This window comes from Onychostruthus taczanowskii, unplaced genomic scaffold, assembly GCF_017590055.1.
Source record: "Onychostruthus taczanowskii isolate IOZ18803 unplaced genomic scaffold, ASM1759005v1 scaffold66, whole genome shotgun sequence".
NCBI lineage: Eukaryota > Metazoa > Chordata > Aves > Passeriformes > Passeridae > Onychostruthus > Onychostruthus taczanowskii.
The window spans coordinates 4759382-4776203 of record NW_024504344.1 but is presented as its reverse complement, the minus strand read 5'-3'; the positions used below and the strand labels follow the sequence as shown (position 1 = coordinate 4776203).

Here is a 16822-nt window from a genome sequence, read left to right as displayed (position 1 = left end):
GGCTCCACTTTTTTCCTAAGCCAGGGATACCACAGGGATATTCTTCCAATAACATGCAGAGTAGCTTTACTTCTTCATCTTTGCGACAACTTCCAGAAGCAAAGCCTCAAGTCTGAAATTCCTGGAGACAACCACGACCTGACCACTGCTGACCCTGTCCTCACTTTGTTCCATGAGCCTCCCCCTGCCTTCAGCCTGCACACAACTATCATGAGGCTGCTCCACATCAGCTGGGCGAGCAGAACTGCTTCCAACAGCTCTGTGCTCAAGGTAGATCAGGATTTTTAAGAATAAAGGTCAAACCTTTATCCTTCAAAGCTGCAGCTGTTCAGTGTCAGTGGCCTGACTGTGAGTTATGAAGATTGCTGAAGCTGCAGGCCAACCACCTTCAGAGTGTTATGAACTTTTTGAGCTCATCTGTTTGCAGGTTCCCATTTATAAAAAGGCTTTCCATGCCTCTCCTTCTTCCCCAAGCTCTTTGGTGTCTCTACCAGGGCAATATTAATTTGTCACTTTGGCCAGGAATGAGTCAGGGAGTCTAAATGAGGCGTGTGGCCTCTCCCTTGGTGCTGATCAGGGCCAGACACCCCCAGAGATGATTCACCACTGCCAAATATCAGCTGCAGGAACCACCATTTGCATGTGCTGACCCCTCTGTGAGGACATCCCATTTCCACTGCTTGATGGTGAGGGAAATCTGAGCTGCCAAATGGAAGCAGGCTCCTGTGTTTTCCTCACACTTTAAAAGAGGAAAAATAGAAAGATCACCTCCCTTGCTGTTGGCACAACAAAAGCGAGGTGGTTTGAGGCAGCAGAGTGACTCTGGGCACTACCAAAGCTTCCTCCCTCCAAATCACTGTGTCACAACCCCACATGAAAGACCTCAGCTCATACCAGTTTTGATTTCTTGCAGAGGAGGGGCCGCTGTTGGCTTTTCTCTTTGTCACTGTGATGAAATGATGGCAACAAGGTGGTTTGATGTGCAGTGACAGCGCTGAGAATAGAGTCAGCAGGAGCTTTTTGTGGAGTTATTCTCCTGTAAGCTCCTGCTGCGGGGCATTTCATCCCCCAGGCACTGCACGAAACAAAAGCCTGAACTGAAAAAGGAATTGTGAGTATCAACAAGCCCATTCCTGTGGGGCTCTCCAGAGCCTCAGAGGGCATAAAGCTCCTCCACTGGATAAAACAGGGGGCTGGAGAGAAACTGCAGAAAGATGTGAGGGCTCAAACATGGCTTTAAACCCATCAGAAATTGCTGCAGGAGGGATTTCCTGGAGGAGCAGCAGTTCTCAGATTCTTTCAGCCCTGAGGCTTCTCATGGGCAGTGAGGCCTCAGCAGCAGCGAAGGAATGTCACCTCCAATGACACCTTAAATTCACTTTATAACTGGGCAATGTTGGTGTTGGGGCTGTGTGGGAGCCAGGGGTGATGGGGCAGAAGAATGGACTCCCCATGCAGGAGCTGGAGTTTAGGAATGCCCACTTTAACCCTGCCATCTCTTGAATTCAAAGCAAACGTGACATTTTTAGGGTCAGAAAGGATCCCCTCAGCATTGATTTGAAGATTTCAGTTTCACCTGCAGACAAGGAAATCTGCTCACATGCACTGGCCTGGGATGGACCAGGAATAAAAGCTGGTCTGAAAAGCACCAGGAACAGCATTTTCTGAAGGAGACAATGTCAGAGTTTTCCACCATCATCCTGCACTTCCATCCAGACACAGCAAAACCAAGGCAAAGCATTAATCAGATGTTAGGGGGCTCCAGTGAAGACAGAGGGGAAGGCTGAGAGCTGAGGCACATTACATTTCAGAACCAACCCCATCCCAAAGTGTTGGCTTTGCTCGTTATTCCTGAAGGAGGAAGCTCTTCGAAACACAAATGGAAATAAAGAGGGGCATTCTTGGTTTGAGAGAACAAGGAAATTACTATAAGTCATAGAGGAGAAAAAAAGAAATCTTTCAGACAAGCTTAAATACCAAAACGACAGCAGCCGCCGGTCCCACGAAGGCATAGAGGAGTCCTCCCTCTAATGACAGCCAGCAGCTGGAAAATGAAGAGAAGAGAAAGTGACCCAGTGGCAAATGTCCCCAACAGGCACATGTTGGCTTCTTCCCTCTGCCTGCCAGAGTTCAGCCTGGGAGGTGACACCCCACAGCAAAAAATAATAAAAAAAAAAATTCTCAGACTTTAAATCAAACAAGTTTTGCTTCCCATCTCTCCTGAACTTGCATAAAGGCTCCTCTGCCTGGGGAGCTGCCCGCAGGATGACATCTGACAGGGGAATTAATTCCAAATTAAGGAGAGTGCTCTGTTTCAGACCAGGTCCTGGAAGCAGCTGCAGCATTTGGCTGGCAGGATGATGCTCTTGTCCTACTTACGTGGGAGAAAGAGGGCAAAGAGTGGAAATTTTCCTCTGCTCATTTGCTGATCCCTGTGTGTTCCAGGGGTGCAGGACATTTCTTCACTCTCTTTGAGATTGGTTCCATGGGGAAATTTAACAACACAGCAGCAAGGTGGGAATTCACAGCATCCCCTGAGTGGAATTTCTTATGGAATGAGCTGAATGTGAAGTGTGTGGTGCTTTTTCTGGAAACCAGCTCATTCCTTCTCCCTCACACCACATAACCTGAGAAGGACATCTCCCTTCTGCACTGAGCAGATGTGGAATTTGGGCTCCTGAACTGCCTGGTGCCTTCTCAAACTGAGGGAGCTCTCGTTTGAGACCTCTTGGTTGAGGCCCTGGAAGTGTCCAAGGCCAGGTTGGATGGGGCTTGGAGCAACCTGGGATAGTGGAAAGTGTCCCTGCCAGGGTAGGTGTGGAATGAGATGACTTTGAAATTACCTTTAGTAATTTTCTGAGTTTTTGTTTTTCATGTTTTACTGTGAAGCCAGGAAGGAAACACTTTTCCCCCTTTCACTTGTGAAATCCCCATCACTGGAGACATTCAAAAGCCACCTGGGCACAGCCCTGGGTCACCTCCAGGTGACCCTGCTTGAGCAGGGGCTTGGACAAAAAAAAACCCTCAGGCTCTGTGACAGCCATGAACATCCACAGCAGCACTGGAGCTGAAATTCCCTTTTTTTTTTTTTTTTTTTGGGGGGGAATCCAGCAATTTAGGGCATGGACACACAAATTAAATGCTGCAGGGCAGGAGAGGATGGGAATTTACAGTGTGTCAGCAGCCCCTGGGAAAGTTTGCACGCTTTAACAGGGCAGAACTCTGGAGAAAATGTGGGATGGAGTAATCCTGTTTCAGCACGAAACGAGCGTGCACTCACCACAGGAGAAGAGCAGGAAACTACAATCGAGAGGGAACTTTCTCCAAGCTCTTAACTCAGCTCAGCCTGCAGTAATTCACTTGCCCTGCCCTCAGCAAGATGCTTTCATCCTGCATCAGGACTGAACTGATGCTCCCAGGGGAAAAAAAAAAAAATCTTCCTTGAAACATTTCAGCTTTGTTGACCAGCCTCATTTTTTTTTTTAGATTAAATCTCAGTTGCAAAAAAATATTAATTTTTTTTCACCCCAAAACAAGGAACATTTTTGAAAAGGCAGCCCAAAAAAATGCAAGTATTTCAAACTGAGAATTAAAAGTAGGATATTCTACTTTTTTCCAAATCTTGAATCTTAATAAACAAGATTTCTGAATCTTGTTTATGTCTAAATTAAACCTGTAATGTGCTAATTTAATCAGTTCTGATTTCTTCCTGATAGCAAGTTGCTCTGTCACAAGCTGTCTGAGCAACTGTAATAATAAAATGAATAATCAGCTGAGGAGGGAGGAAGTAAAAATGAAGCTCTGGAACTCTGTAATGACTGGAGGTCCCCCTAAATGCAAGAGGAGGGCTCCCAAATCCCAGTCCTTGTCCAAACCTTTTCATCCAACGCTCTATCCTGATTTTTGAGATGTTTTTTCTCAGCGTCTCTTCCAACTGGTGGCTCAGATGAAGAAATCTGACAGCCCTGCACTGCAATTAGTGATGAGGACTTGGTGCAAAGAGGGTTCTCATTCCTGCAGGGTCCCTGGCAGCCCCTGCTCCCCCAGGAGCATAAGGAATTGTGAAGGTGAGCTCACACATCAGCAAGCACCAGCCCTGATCCCTCCTGACTGCCTGACCTCCCTGCCACAGCACTTCATCAAAGCATTTCTGAGGCTGTCAGAGGTGCTGGCTGCCAGCACAGGAAAGGAAAGGGTGAAGGGATATCCAAGAGACAGAACTGACAGCAAACCCCAGCCTAGTGGAAATGCTTTAGCCTCGTGCCTACGAGGCACAGAAATATTTGCATTTTGCTAAGAGGTTCCCTTGTACTTTCCAAGGGATCTCTTCAGTGATTTTTAAAATAAAATTATCACTGGAAGGGAGGAAATGAATGGTTTAACAACTCCTGAGCAGTGTTTCCTTGACTGACAGCAGCTCTCCTGTTCAGCACAAAAAAACCCCCTTTTTTGCAAACCATCTGATCTTTTTGTGACTCTGCCACGGCACAGATGGGAGGTGGTGGCTTTTGTCCTGGGCCTGGGAAGGGCTGGCTTCCACTGAGCCCTTTTTCACACTGTCCAGCCCTGTGCTCTCACCTCAAACCTGTGTAAGATGAGACAGCACCAACAGAACACTTTGTAAAACTGAGATTACAGTCGGGAATCAGGGCTGGCCCACCAGTGTTTATCCAGAGTTTATCCAGGAGCTGCTGAGATACCTGTGAGTCACAAAAGCCCTGATGCAGTGACACTCCAGGACCCTGAGAAATTTGCTGTGTGCAGGCTGTGCTCTCAGAAAACTTCTGATGAGCTCTCTTGTGGGGAAGGATGTGAGCTCCCAGCACCAGTGGCACAACCTCAATTCATCACTTCAAGCTTTAGGAGGTTGTTTGTGAAGCTTTAGAGGTCCAGAGGCAGTCCCTGGAGCACCAGCTAAAAGCAGAGTTATTATTCAGGCACTCAGCCTAATCTAAGGAGGTGATCAGTGGCAGGTCCTTTAGACCTCTGGTACCCCTCAGACTTTCTTTGAGACTGGAAATGCAGCCTCTACCCTGCCCCAGCACGCTCCAAACAACAGCAAAATGTCCTTTCAAATGCAGTTCAGACAAGAGAAAGGAAAAAAAGGAAAAACCCCCTTGTTGGAGAGTCCTGAGTAATGAAGGTTGAGTGAATGGCTGCTGGGAATCACCACTCACAGAACAACAGACACACTCCATATCCTGCAGCACATATTCAATTTTTAATCTGAACCTCTCTCTCCCTCCTCAACCCATGACTCAGTGCAGTCTGTCCAGCTAAATGGTAAATTTTTAACATACTACAAGCTCCCTAAACTTACCACAGGCTCTGATCTCTGTGCATTAGAGTTTGGAGACACAGCCAAGCCTATGATGGGACAATTCTTGGTGGCACAGAGCCCTGTCCTGCCCCTTAGTTGTGTTTTCATTGTTAGAGAAAAGCTTCATCCCATGTACAGTAAAAAAACCAGGACCAAACTGGGTAAAATCCTGCTGAGGACTCCTGATGGAGTTTGTTCCAGTGTGGCTGGGCCACCTTCGGCACATCCTGAAGATCCAGCTGGGCTGGCAGATCCAGCCTCAACACACATCACACATTTCGCACCCTGCCCCTTCCACCAGCTCTGCCCCAAAAGTCTTTAACACCAAGATTAATTCTGCAAGGCCTTCAACACTTGCAGCTGTCCCCAGAATGCCCTCGTGACCATGTCCTGCAGTGGGATGTCAAGGGTTTTTTTACCCTTGAGTGAGTGGGTTTAGAAAAAAAACTGCTGTTGAGTGTTAAATTCTACGGTCACCTAAATATCAGAGCCCTGCTTTGACTTCATGTCTACCTCCACCACTGGAGCTCATGCACTGCTCTTGGGACCAGAAATTGTAGGGTTGGAAGATGCTTTAAAAGGCTCTGTGTGGTTTATGTGAATTTTTAATTTTTTTTTTTAAAGTTCCTTGTGATTTATCTCGTCAGCTCTTGTCCCCCCCTTCCTAGGGAGGAACGTGCTGTGATTAAGTTTTTCTTTCTATAAGCTGGAAATATTGGGCCATGAAAGTCTGAGGTGCTCACCTGAAATGCCCCATGAGTGCCCACCAGAGACAAAACTGGGCTGAAAGGACCTTCAATTCACCTGGTTCCAATCCCCTGCCATGGGCAGGGACACCTTCCACTATCCCAGGCTGCTCCAAACCCTGTCCAACCCGGCCTTGAACACTTCCAGGGATGGGGCAGCCAGCTTCTCCAGGCACCTGAGGGCCTCCCCACCCTCACAGGGAAGAATTTCTTCCCAATATCCAAGATAAACCCCAAATTTTGGAGTTCAGCTTTTGAGACTGCTGTTGTGCAGTGCTGACTTTGCTCTGGAGGAGAGCTAAAACCAAGGGCCTCCCCACACAGTAATGCAACAGAGCTTTTAAGCCCTTTTGAGCAGGAAAAGAGGTCTAAGTGTGAATGCACTCCAGTCTGTTGGGGCACCCTGTCCAGCTGGGCCCACAGCAATATTTGTTCCATGTTTTAAAATGCACAAAAGTGTAAATGTAACTCTCATTACAGAGATGCTCCATTCAGCATCAGGGCTTGTGAACCCACCACTCAGTGAGCAAGTGAGCTCTGTTTAACTCTGGCTCTTAGGAAAGCCAGTTCCAGCAGGAATTCAGAGAACCATGGAATGGGTTGGAAGAGACCTCAAAGATCGCCTTGTCCATTGCCCCTGTCATGGGCAGGGAAACTTTCCACTATCTCAGGTTGCTCCAAGCCCTCTCCAAGCTGACTTTGGACACTTCCAGGGATGGGGCAGCCACAGTTTCTCTGGGCAACCTGTGTCAGGGCCTCACCACCCCCACAGGGAAGAATTTCTTCCCAATATCCAATCTAAATCTATCCTACTTCAGCTCAAAGCCATTTTCCCTTGTCCTGTCACAACAAGCCCTTGGAAAAAGTCCTTCTCAGCCTCCTTGTGTCTTTTAGGTACTGGAAGGTACTAAAGTGTGGAATTACATCAGGATGGCAGTGTTGGAGATGTCTGATGGGATCTTTGAGCTTGAAAGGAACTGCTGTCCTTGTCACGACTTCGGTGGGACTCACCAGCTTCACTCCACACTGGGAAATGTGGAAAGGAGGCAAAAGGAGGGACCAGAGAACCATGGAATATCTCAGAAAAGGCACACAAGGATCACTGAAATCAAACTCATCAAACTGGATTTGATGGGGTGTGAAGGCCTCACCACCACTGGTGACAAACATGCCGACAGCAGAGCTGGGAGCACGGGATCTCCTTCCATTCCCTGGCTGGATATCCAGCCCTTGGATGCAAGGAGTGACAGAGCCTTTAGAGCTGAAAGGAGCCAGAGCATTGGCAGCAAAAGGAGGAGAGCTGGAGTGACCAGGCAACCCCTGGGAACGCTGGAGAGTCAGCCCAGCCTCTTGGCCACCTCACCCTCTGCCAAGTGGAGAACAAAGCAGGAGCCCAGCAGGCTTTGTCACATGTTGACACCCTCCTGGCTGAACTTGTGGGGCGGGAGATGCTGGCACAGTGGTCCAGGGCAGAAAACAGGGAGTGCTTTCCTGCACGTTCCTCCCTTCCCCGCCCAGGCACTTTTGTGTGTTCAACGTTGACCAAAAAACTCTTTAACATTTTTGACAGAGCCACAAAGCTTGTTGCACCAATTCCCACCAGTCTATAAACCAAAAAAGAGAAGCAGGAATATGCAGGACCTGCCTCCCATCTCCCTGAGGCTTGTTCATTTTGAATTATTATATTTGAATTATTCTCACGGATGTGCCTGGAGCAAAGTGCCAGAAGCAGCTGACCCACAGAAAATCCAAAGGGAATTAATTTGGGATCTTGATGATGCTTCTTCAAACCAGGCTGTGTTTTGTCCTCTCCTGAGTCAGACAACAACCACTGGGTCCCTCTCCACCAGGACACACTGAAGGTGGGACAGCCAATGCATCCTGATGCCAGCACAGACTTCAGGAATTCTGTCTATGGATTTGCACTCGAGAAATCCACAGTCCTGAGCCCTCTGCCTTACAAGAATTCAGGTTGCAAAGCAAACAGAAAACGATGCTGTGCTGCTTTAATTCTCCCCTGCAATTAAAATGCAAACCCTGGACCATTTGGCCGTGGGTGTGCAGGATGTGGTGGGAATTGAGGGAGAGCAGGAGGCTCCACATGACATTTCCTCAGTGGGAGGAGCAGAGCTGCATCTGCTGCCGGCCACATCAACAGCTCCAGTCCCAAACATCACCCCTGTGGGCTGCAAACCCCTGCCCAGGAAGGCTCTGGAAACGGATGGGATGCAGTAGGGAAGAGCCTGACTTATTGCTACATAAAATATTATCCTTGAACTGTCACCGTGAGTGAAATTTCTAAGGTTTTTCACAACAGAGGGAAAAAATATTTTCTCTTTTTTCCTTTTTCATTTAAAGTCATTTGCTCAGCTCTGAGTGATGCATTTTTTGCCTCTTCCATTATTTCTTTTCTGTTTTCCTTCCCCCATTACAAGCACATAAAAGCTTCCTAAAGACAAAATCTGTGGAATTTGGAAAAGAGGCAAACACAGGCTTCTGTCAAAACTTTGGTTTGCACAAGTCAGGCTCATTCTGCTGCCTAAAACTGAGCAATTTTGAACATATGGAGCCAATCAAGCACAAAAACAGATTAAAAAATAAAAAAAAAAGCTGGTTTTAATTTTTAAACATCCTAAACTTTAAATATTCCACATTCATCCCCTTAAAAAATACATTAAAAAGATCTAAGTAAAAGGTATTTAGATCAAAGTGATGTCACAAATACAACAGTTAAACCTAATTAGTCCCTGTGAACTTGTTTTTACAGGAACACACAATCCAGCTTGGTCAAATGATGGATTGAGGAGGCAGGGATGCAGGAATTGTCCTGCACATGGAAATTTAGCTCCCAGACTGCCTCCTGTGGGTCAGTGACTGGTTTTGACAAAAAGGACGGAGGATAAAACAAGGGGAGAAAAGGAATCTTTTACTCACTAGTTCACGGTGCCGTATCCCTTGGCTTTAGTAAATCCCACGGAAATGGCAACCACCAAGGCAGGGAGCCCTGTGGGAATGAAACAGGAGGAAATTGGTCACTTCATCACAAGTGCAGCCCTTCTCCCACTCAATATTCCCCATTTTTCCCAGAGTTATTCCAGCACCATCCATTCCAGCCTGGCTCTGGGGCAGAGACTGAGCTCAGGATCCTCAGAACTAAAAGCAAGAACTTTAATTACCTCTGTTATTTAAATAAATACCATGAGCTGCAATCAGCTCCTGCTCTGCTGTGGTCTCAACAGTTGTGGGGGGTCTTTCAGTATCTTCAGATGCATAAAATTGATTTATTTTATTCTTAGATTCATCATGATGTCTCTGAAGTTGGAATATTCAGCCACAACACAACTCCAAGGACCCAAAGATTAAGAGCTTTGTTTGCACTCAGGGTAGGATGAGCAACCCAGGTTCAAACCTGCCCCAAATGAGACAGAAAAGGAAACTAAAACTGAGTTTCCCTATCCCAAACAGGTCCCCCAAGATCTGTAATGGAACAGATTCATCCAAACAACAATGAGAAAGAGTTTCAGGTCTCTTCCAGGATCTGTGAAGGTTCAAAGTCCAGCTCTCCCCTTTCCCTAAAGAAATGTCTGGAGATCAGCGCCCAACATCAGGTTCTTCAGCTCTGGAGGTCTCCATGTGGCTTTTTATAGCCCTCCTCTTGGTGCCAGGAGGAATTAAGCTGTCTCAACACTAAAGATGAGAAAATCCCATTAGGAATCAGCAGGATCAGTGGCCAGCTGGGATTAGTGCCCCTTGACAAGGCCCTAATGAGCTGCAGAGGGCACGGCAGGTGACTGCAGGAGATCCAAGGAATGTGCAGGCACAGCTTCCAGACAACGTTCCTCTGGGAAGGGGATCCCTCAGCAACACCAATCATCCAAAGGCTGATTAATGGGGAGGCTCTGCAGCAGCTGGGAGTCACAGGGCCAAGCTGGCTGGAATATGGAGCATTTGGGGGTTATCCTGCAGGGAAGTGCTTCTCTTCCCATGTGAGATTTCCAAGAACAGGTCACATTTCATCAGTCCAAACCCAACATGCAGTGGGTTTAAAAAGTATCTATTTTAATATTAATTTGTTTCCCTTTTTCATTTTTCCTTTCCTGTTCCTTTTCCTTTCTTTTTTCCTTTCTCTCTTCCTTTCTCCTTTCCTTTCCTTTCCTTTCCTTTCCTTTCCTTTCCTTTCCTTTCCTTTCCTTTCCTTTCCTTCCCTTCCCTTCCCTTCCCTTCCCTTCCCTTCCCTTCCCTTCCTTTTTTCCTTCCTTTTCTTTTCTCTCATTTTTTCCTTTCTTTTCTTTCCTTTCCATTCCATTCCTCTTTTCGTCATTTTTTCCCTCACTGAACTCTCACTCAGCCTCCTTCACACCTCATCTGGATAAATCCTGGCTGCTGCATTTCCTAGGGTGCCATCCATACAGCATCCCATGGGAAGAAACCACACGGGAAGGGACATTTTCGGGAATACAGCTTGGTGCAAGAGACCCTGGGAAAGAGGAAATTTGGCAAAGATTCCGCCAAAAATAGCAACTTGTTCTTCGCAAACTGCTTCTCTCCGACGTGGTAATTATGCAGAAATCCAGAGTGGGGCTGTGAACTTGGCAGCTCCAGGGACTGGCTCATTCCAAGGCTGGGTAAAAGCCTCAGTTTGGGCTGGGAATGGGTCTGCACAAGGAGCAGCTACTACAGGAGGCAGCTACATCGTGGTAGTTCAGCCAAAGAGAATCATAATGAGAGGCGCAGCCCTGGGAGAGCTGTCAGCAGTCTAAGCAAAATTAGATGGGGTTAGATTAAAAAAAAACCCCACCAAAAAATCAAATTTTAATAGATTTTATTATTATTATTATTATCAAGATATTTATTCCTAACTGTCCTGTTCCATATACCTGGTGTGGTACAGGCAGTACCATCGAGGCTTTGGGGGCTTTCTGCATGAAGGGAATTTAACACCCACAATCCCAAGTAAACCCATTCAAAACCTCTTTCAAAGAATTTTGTACTTCCAGGTCACAGGAGAATCAGGCCATGTGTTAATCATGTTCCTCTAGAGAAGATGTTTGCTAATAATTCCCAAGAGCCATTCTTGTTATAAACAGCTGAAGACCCACTCAGAGGCTGAGCTATGGCAGCATTAAAAATCCAGCTGTGGAAACTATAACAGGGTCATAAAAATCCTGACAAAAAATATTTCTTCTTTATTGGGGCTAAATATGATGACTGAGCTGTTCCCAGGGAACAATTTATCTGTCTATTCTAAACCAGAGAATATCCTGAATTGGAAGGCTCCACAGGGATCATCAAGTCCAGCTCCTGACCCTGCACAGGATCACCCAAAGAGTCACATCATGAACTTGAGAGCATTGTCCAAGCACGGACAAGAATCATTAATAATAATTGTTACTAATAATAATTTAAAAATTGAATTGCAAAGTTGCACGTCTAAGAGGAGACTAAAGCAATATAAAATAATCCTCCCTGCTGCTGAAATTCTCTGCAGCTTCAATGAGCTACAGCTGAGAACTTGGCAAAGATGTCTCGAACGACGGCTTAGAGAAATGCAAATGTGCAAAGAGGGGAAAGGGGGGAGAACCAGCCCATGACAAAGTGAATTGTGCTAATTATTTCAGATTATGCTCTTTAAAACATATTTTCGGCTTCTTTCCTCTTACAAGTGCCATTAATCCCAGCTCTACAGCTGAAGTCTAGCAGGATGCTAAATATCCAAAATTCCCTTGCCGCCTTAATAGGCAAGAGTGTTCTTCATTTCTTGTCCTAACCTACTCCAAATGGTTATTATGCATCATTTATCAGCAGTGCATTCTAGCTCAGAGCTCACTACATTTTACTAGCAGTGCAAATTATGCTTCTACACATGTAGGGGGATTTTTTATTTTTTTTTTTAATCTGTACAGACTACAAACGTGAACGTTGCTCATCCAAAATTCCCTTGGCTAACACGCCCATCTGTCTCAGCTTTCACAAAACAGGGGAGAAAAATCCCTTTTTATTACCTAGGCAAGCTATTAGTCTGTTACATTTGATATCCCTGATGTTGCTGGAGTCACTAAGGAGGTATAAACATATGCATGAGCACACCCAGGCTCCTGCAGCCTGTCCTCTGCAGGTATCGTGGTTCTGCTCCTGCTAACACGCAAACCCTGGATTTTAATAACACAATTTATTCTCTTTTGTAAGCAAAAGCTTAGGAGGGAAAACTTAAAGGGATGAACGCGCTGCAATGAGGACAGCTCTTGATGTGCCAGAATAAATCACATCAGGGTGCTTGGTAAGCACAAGAAATCTCTTGCCTGGGGTGAATTGTGAGACTTCAGTAGTAAAATGAGGCATTAATAGAGCTCAGCCACACTCCTTTCTTTCCTTTGCCTCCTCACTTCTCAGCAACTTTTTGTGTCGCTGCTCCTTTCAAACACACCCTTGTTATCGTTTTGAAAGCCCAGGTTTATGGGTTTGTATTTGTTTTCTACTACAGAATGCATCATTTAAGGCTAATAAATTAAACATACGGCAGAGGCAGAGGGAGAAAAATTAGTTACAAGCATCTGCAGCAGTCTCGCAGTTTATTTGTCTCCGAAAGGCACTGCTGCCATGGAGACAGGATTTTAGAGTTTGCTTCACTCCAGGTTGCTCTGCAGAGTCTTAGAGCCATAAAATCATTGAGGTTAAAAAGACCTCCAGGATCATTGAGTCCAGCCAGGTCCACTACTAAACCATGACCCTAAATGTCACTGCTGCATGGGTTTTTGAGTGCTTCCAAGGATGCTGATTCCACCACTTCCCGGGGCAGCCTGTTCCAATGCTTGGCCATCCTTTCAGTGATAAATTTTTCCGTAATATCCCATCTAAACCTCCCCTGGTGCAACTGGAGCTGTTTCCTTTTGCTCTATTACTTTTACCTAGGAGCAGAGCCTGGCCCCCTCCGGCTGCATCCTCCTGTCAGGGAGCTGTGGAGAATGAGAAGGTCCCTTCTGACCCTCCTTTTCTCCAGGCTGAACTCTCACAGCTCCCTCAGCCACTCCTGGTGCTCTAGACCCTTCCCCAGCTCCATTGCCATCTCTGGACATTTTCCAGCACCTCAATGACTTTCTTGTAGAAAGGAGTCCAAAACTGACCCCACAGTTGGAGGTGTGGCCCCAGCAGAGCCCAGCACAGAGGGCCTGGTCCTGCTGATCCAGGCCAGGATTCCCTTGGCTGGTATCATGTACCAACAGAACACATCCAACACGGAGGGAGACAGAGAGAGAAAAGTAGAAAGCAAGAAACAGACCCAAGCCCAGGAGAAACCACTCCTGGAGCACCCTCTGAAACCTGAACTCGACTCCTCTATTTTCGAGATCGCCGGGCAGGAGGTTCAACTTCTGGCTCTCTATTTTTAACCATTTCAGCCTTTCTTGAAAGCCCTGGAAGGGTTCCAAGCACTCTCTGCCAAGCCTCCTGAGGATCACCAGCCCCTCCTACAGCCTGGCTCTTCTCTGCTCCGCAGTCCCCGGATCCTCACCCCATCCAAGACACAAGAAGCGCTTGCGGATGATGCGGTTCCGTAACCGGCCCGTCACGGCCATGTAGGACTGCCAGGCCTCGGTCAGCACCCAGCAGAAAGAGGAGAGGAAGAAGAAGTGCAAGAAAGCCGCCACCAGCGTGCAGATCACCTGCAGAGAGGAGGAAAGGAGGACAAGTGAGAGGAGCGGCAGGCGGAGAGAGCAGCAGGGAGCAGAGAGGAAGGCGCGGGGAGACGATTCCAAACCGGGCTCTGGAAGGAAAAGTCATGGAGATCAGGACATGCAAATACTGTTTTAGAGGGGCAGGCTCCTCCAAAAGTTTTGACTTAACAAAGATCAAAGCCTTAAATTTAAGTACTACATGGAAATCATCTGCTCTTAAGCACGAGCTTTAGGATAAGGCCATGGTTAACACTTTGGAAGAATTGTTGAATTATAGAATTGTTTGAGTGGGGAGGGACCTTAAAGATAATTTAATTACAACCTCCACAAAACAGGTAGGGACACCTTCCATTAGAAGTCTGAGCACACATCCCATCCTGGTGCTTTCTTGGCTTCAGCAGGATATATTTAATTTCCAAATCATCCAAATTATTGCCATGATCCTTACAAGGCTGGGGGGATGGAATAGTTAGTAAACAGTGCACTAATCTCACTTGAAAAGGTTTGCAAAGCACCACGTCCCTGGCAGCCCAGCCATGGAAATGAAATCTGAGGAAGGTAATTTGGATGGTGCCCCTGCCAGAAAAACAGGGCTGAGTGAAAGAGTTAAGCCGTGAGAGCTGGGTGAAACCGTGGCTTCCAGGGACTGGGAAAGGACTGCAAACATGAGGGCACAGTTGTCCAAGAGCACATAACTACCAGCAGACAGAAGAAAAAAAAAAAAAACAAAAAAAAACCCCTAGATTAGAAAGAATTTCATAATGGTGAGCTCTACTACTTGGTGGGGAAATCTCACAAGGGAAATGCAGGCAGCTTAAGCCATTTAAAATTAAACTGGGGAAAGAACTGGCAAATGCATTATGAAGAACAATCCCAGAGTGCCAGGGAGATGGACTGGAAACCTGACAAGCTCGTCTTTGTTTTAACTCAGCAAGGCCAAATCTTTCACTGGTGCAAATTGGTGCCGCTCTGTTTCACTCAGCCAGTTTTCCCCCCATCTGGGAGCTGAAAACTGTGAATCAACGTACTCGAGAAGAAAGTGATGGGAAGAAACTCCAGTGGCTCCTGAGGAGAAGGGAGAGCAAATAGATTTTAAAAGTGACTATGGATGAAAAAAACATATGGCTTCAGGCATTTGGGGAAGGGGGAGATTTATAATCAAGAATTTCTTTGCTTTGAGTTATATGGGGAAACGTGGACTAGGCTTTACGGTCAATGAACCTCTCTCTTTTTGCTCTTTTTTCAACCACCAGCATCTTTCAAGCTACAGCTCTCATGCACAGAGTGGCTTTTATCATGATTTTATCGGATTGCTCTTGATTCATCCACTGGCACCACCCGACGTTATCAGAGGCTGTGAATAAAAGAAAGACCGTGTGTTCTCTGAGATAGGAATTGGTTTTTTTTGTTCCAGATTTGCATTTGACACCAAATCCCTCCGTATTCTGCTTAAAGGTGTATTCGGGATGTCAGTTCAGTACAAATAACACAGCTCAATATGATAATGTCCAGTAATTTTGATATTTTACAAGAATCCTAAAAAAAGGTGGTTCCTATTCATCAGCTTACAAACCCTATATGAAACAGCTACAAACAGAGGATTCTTTCTGGAATGGATTTTAAGAGATTGCTATTTTAGAACCCTTTTCTTTTTTGACTGATATCAGGTACAACACTGTTCACATTGTCTTTTTGATTTTGTTTCAAACCAACACAGTTCCTCCTTGTAAAGCGGAGAGAAAAGCTTTGCTTTACAATTTTACACCACAGAGATACGTTTGGGTTTTTCTGGTTTTTTTCTTCTCAAATGAATAGCTTTGACAGAAAGGGAAGAGAGGAGGGGAAGACAAAAGAAATATGCACATCTCAGCTGGACCAGGATGAACTCATCGCCTCAAATGAACTTGGCCAACTGATAGGCAGGCAAATATTTGCTTCTGCAACCTCTCCTGCAGGTTTTCCCTTCCTTGTGGGGAAAACCAAACATCCCCATGAAGGGCTAAGCACAGGGATATGATGTCCCAGGATCCAGCAGAGCCTGTCAGTCTGTCAAGGCCATTAGCCCTTGCTTTCCTTTAAGAGGAGAAATCTGCTCCCTTCCAGCACAAGCCTCGGAGATACGAGGCCACTTCCTGCAGCATCCATTCCCTTTGTATCCCCGGATTGCTGACTGTAATTTTTTTTTTTAGCCTTTTCCCAGGCCTTTCATCTTCAAAAAGCTTAGCAAATCCAGGCATGGAATCTCGCCTTTGAGGTTACACAGATGGAAATCCAGGGAGAATTTGACATTTCCAGGGAAGCCGATACCGCAGAAATCTCCTGGAGAAGCCGCAATTATAAATCACCGACATTTTAAGGCACTCTATTATCGATAATTGAATGTGAATAAAATCTTAATTTACGCTCCTTCGTCTCTCCTCTGCATAGTTTTCTCTCTCTGTTGCCTGCCAGAGACTGTTTACTAGATGGCTGAGAGGAAATCCAAGAATAACCTTTCTATTTCTGGGGTTTCATGCATATGGATGTGCAAAGAGCTAATCTGCCTCCTGCCATCGCTGCCGGGAGCTTTGAATCCCCACCAACAGCTCCGACACTGAACTCCCAGAGTCACGGGACAAAAAATCCACCAGGGCAAACCTGGGTTCATAACTGTGCTCTGCAGGAGGTGGGAGAGGAGGAAGACATCCAGCTCCTGTCCTGAGGTGAAGAAGAACCACCAAAGAGGAGGTCCAGCCATGGTTTGTCCTGTTGAGCATCCCTCAGTGCTTCATCCCGTGGAAAGAAGCTCCCAGCACATGTTTGGTGTGGCAGAAAACACAAACAAGGAAAGCAGGAGCTTGGGTTTCCCTCTCTCCACCTCTTGCCAACCACGTTGGCAATGGAAAATAACTCTGCTTTGGGAAGGGAGTTTCTTTGCGGCAGGAAAGAAACTGGCTGCTTGTTTCCACACTTTTCTGCACACACAGGGCTCCAACAGCTGGAAAGCTTTTCCTAAAACAACCTAACCCTAACCCAAAGAGCCTTCCATAGAAATGAATCCCTGATTCACTAAATCCTTCAGCTTCTCTGCAGGAATCATAAAATCA

The 16822-nt window shown here is 46.2% G+C and overlaps 1 protein-coding gene across 1 annotated transcript in view; it reads right to left on the bottom strand.

Annotated features, from left to right (window-relative positions):
- ADGRB1 (adhesion G protein-coupled receptor B1) overlaps positions 1 to 16822 on the bottom strand; it is an 84929-nt gene that overhangs the window by 39800 nt on the left and 28307 nt on the right. Inside the window, exons 4-6 of the mRNA XM_041420816.1 lie at positions 13574 to 13724; positions 9001 to 9070; positions 1978 to 2044 (exon numbers count right to left, since the gene is read on the bottom strand). Of these exons, the coding sequence (XP_041276750.1) occupies positions 1978 to 2044; positions 9001 to 9070; positions 13574 to 13724 (288 nt within the window). The remainder of the gene's footprint in view (positions 1 to 1977; positions 2045 to 9000; positions 9071 to 13573; positions 13725 to 16822) is intronic.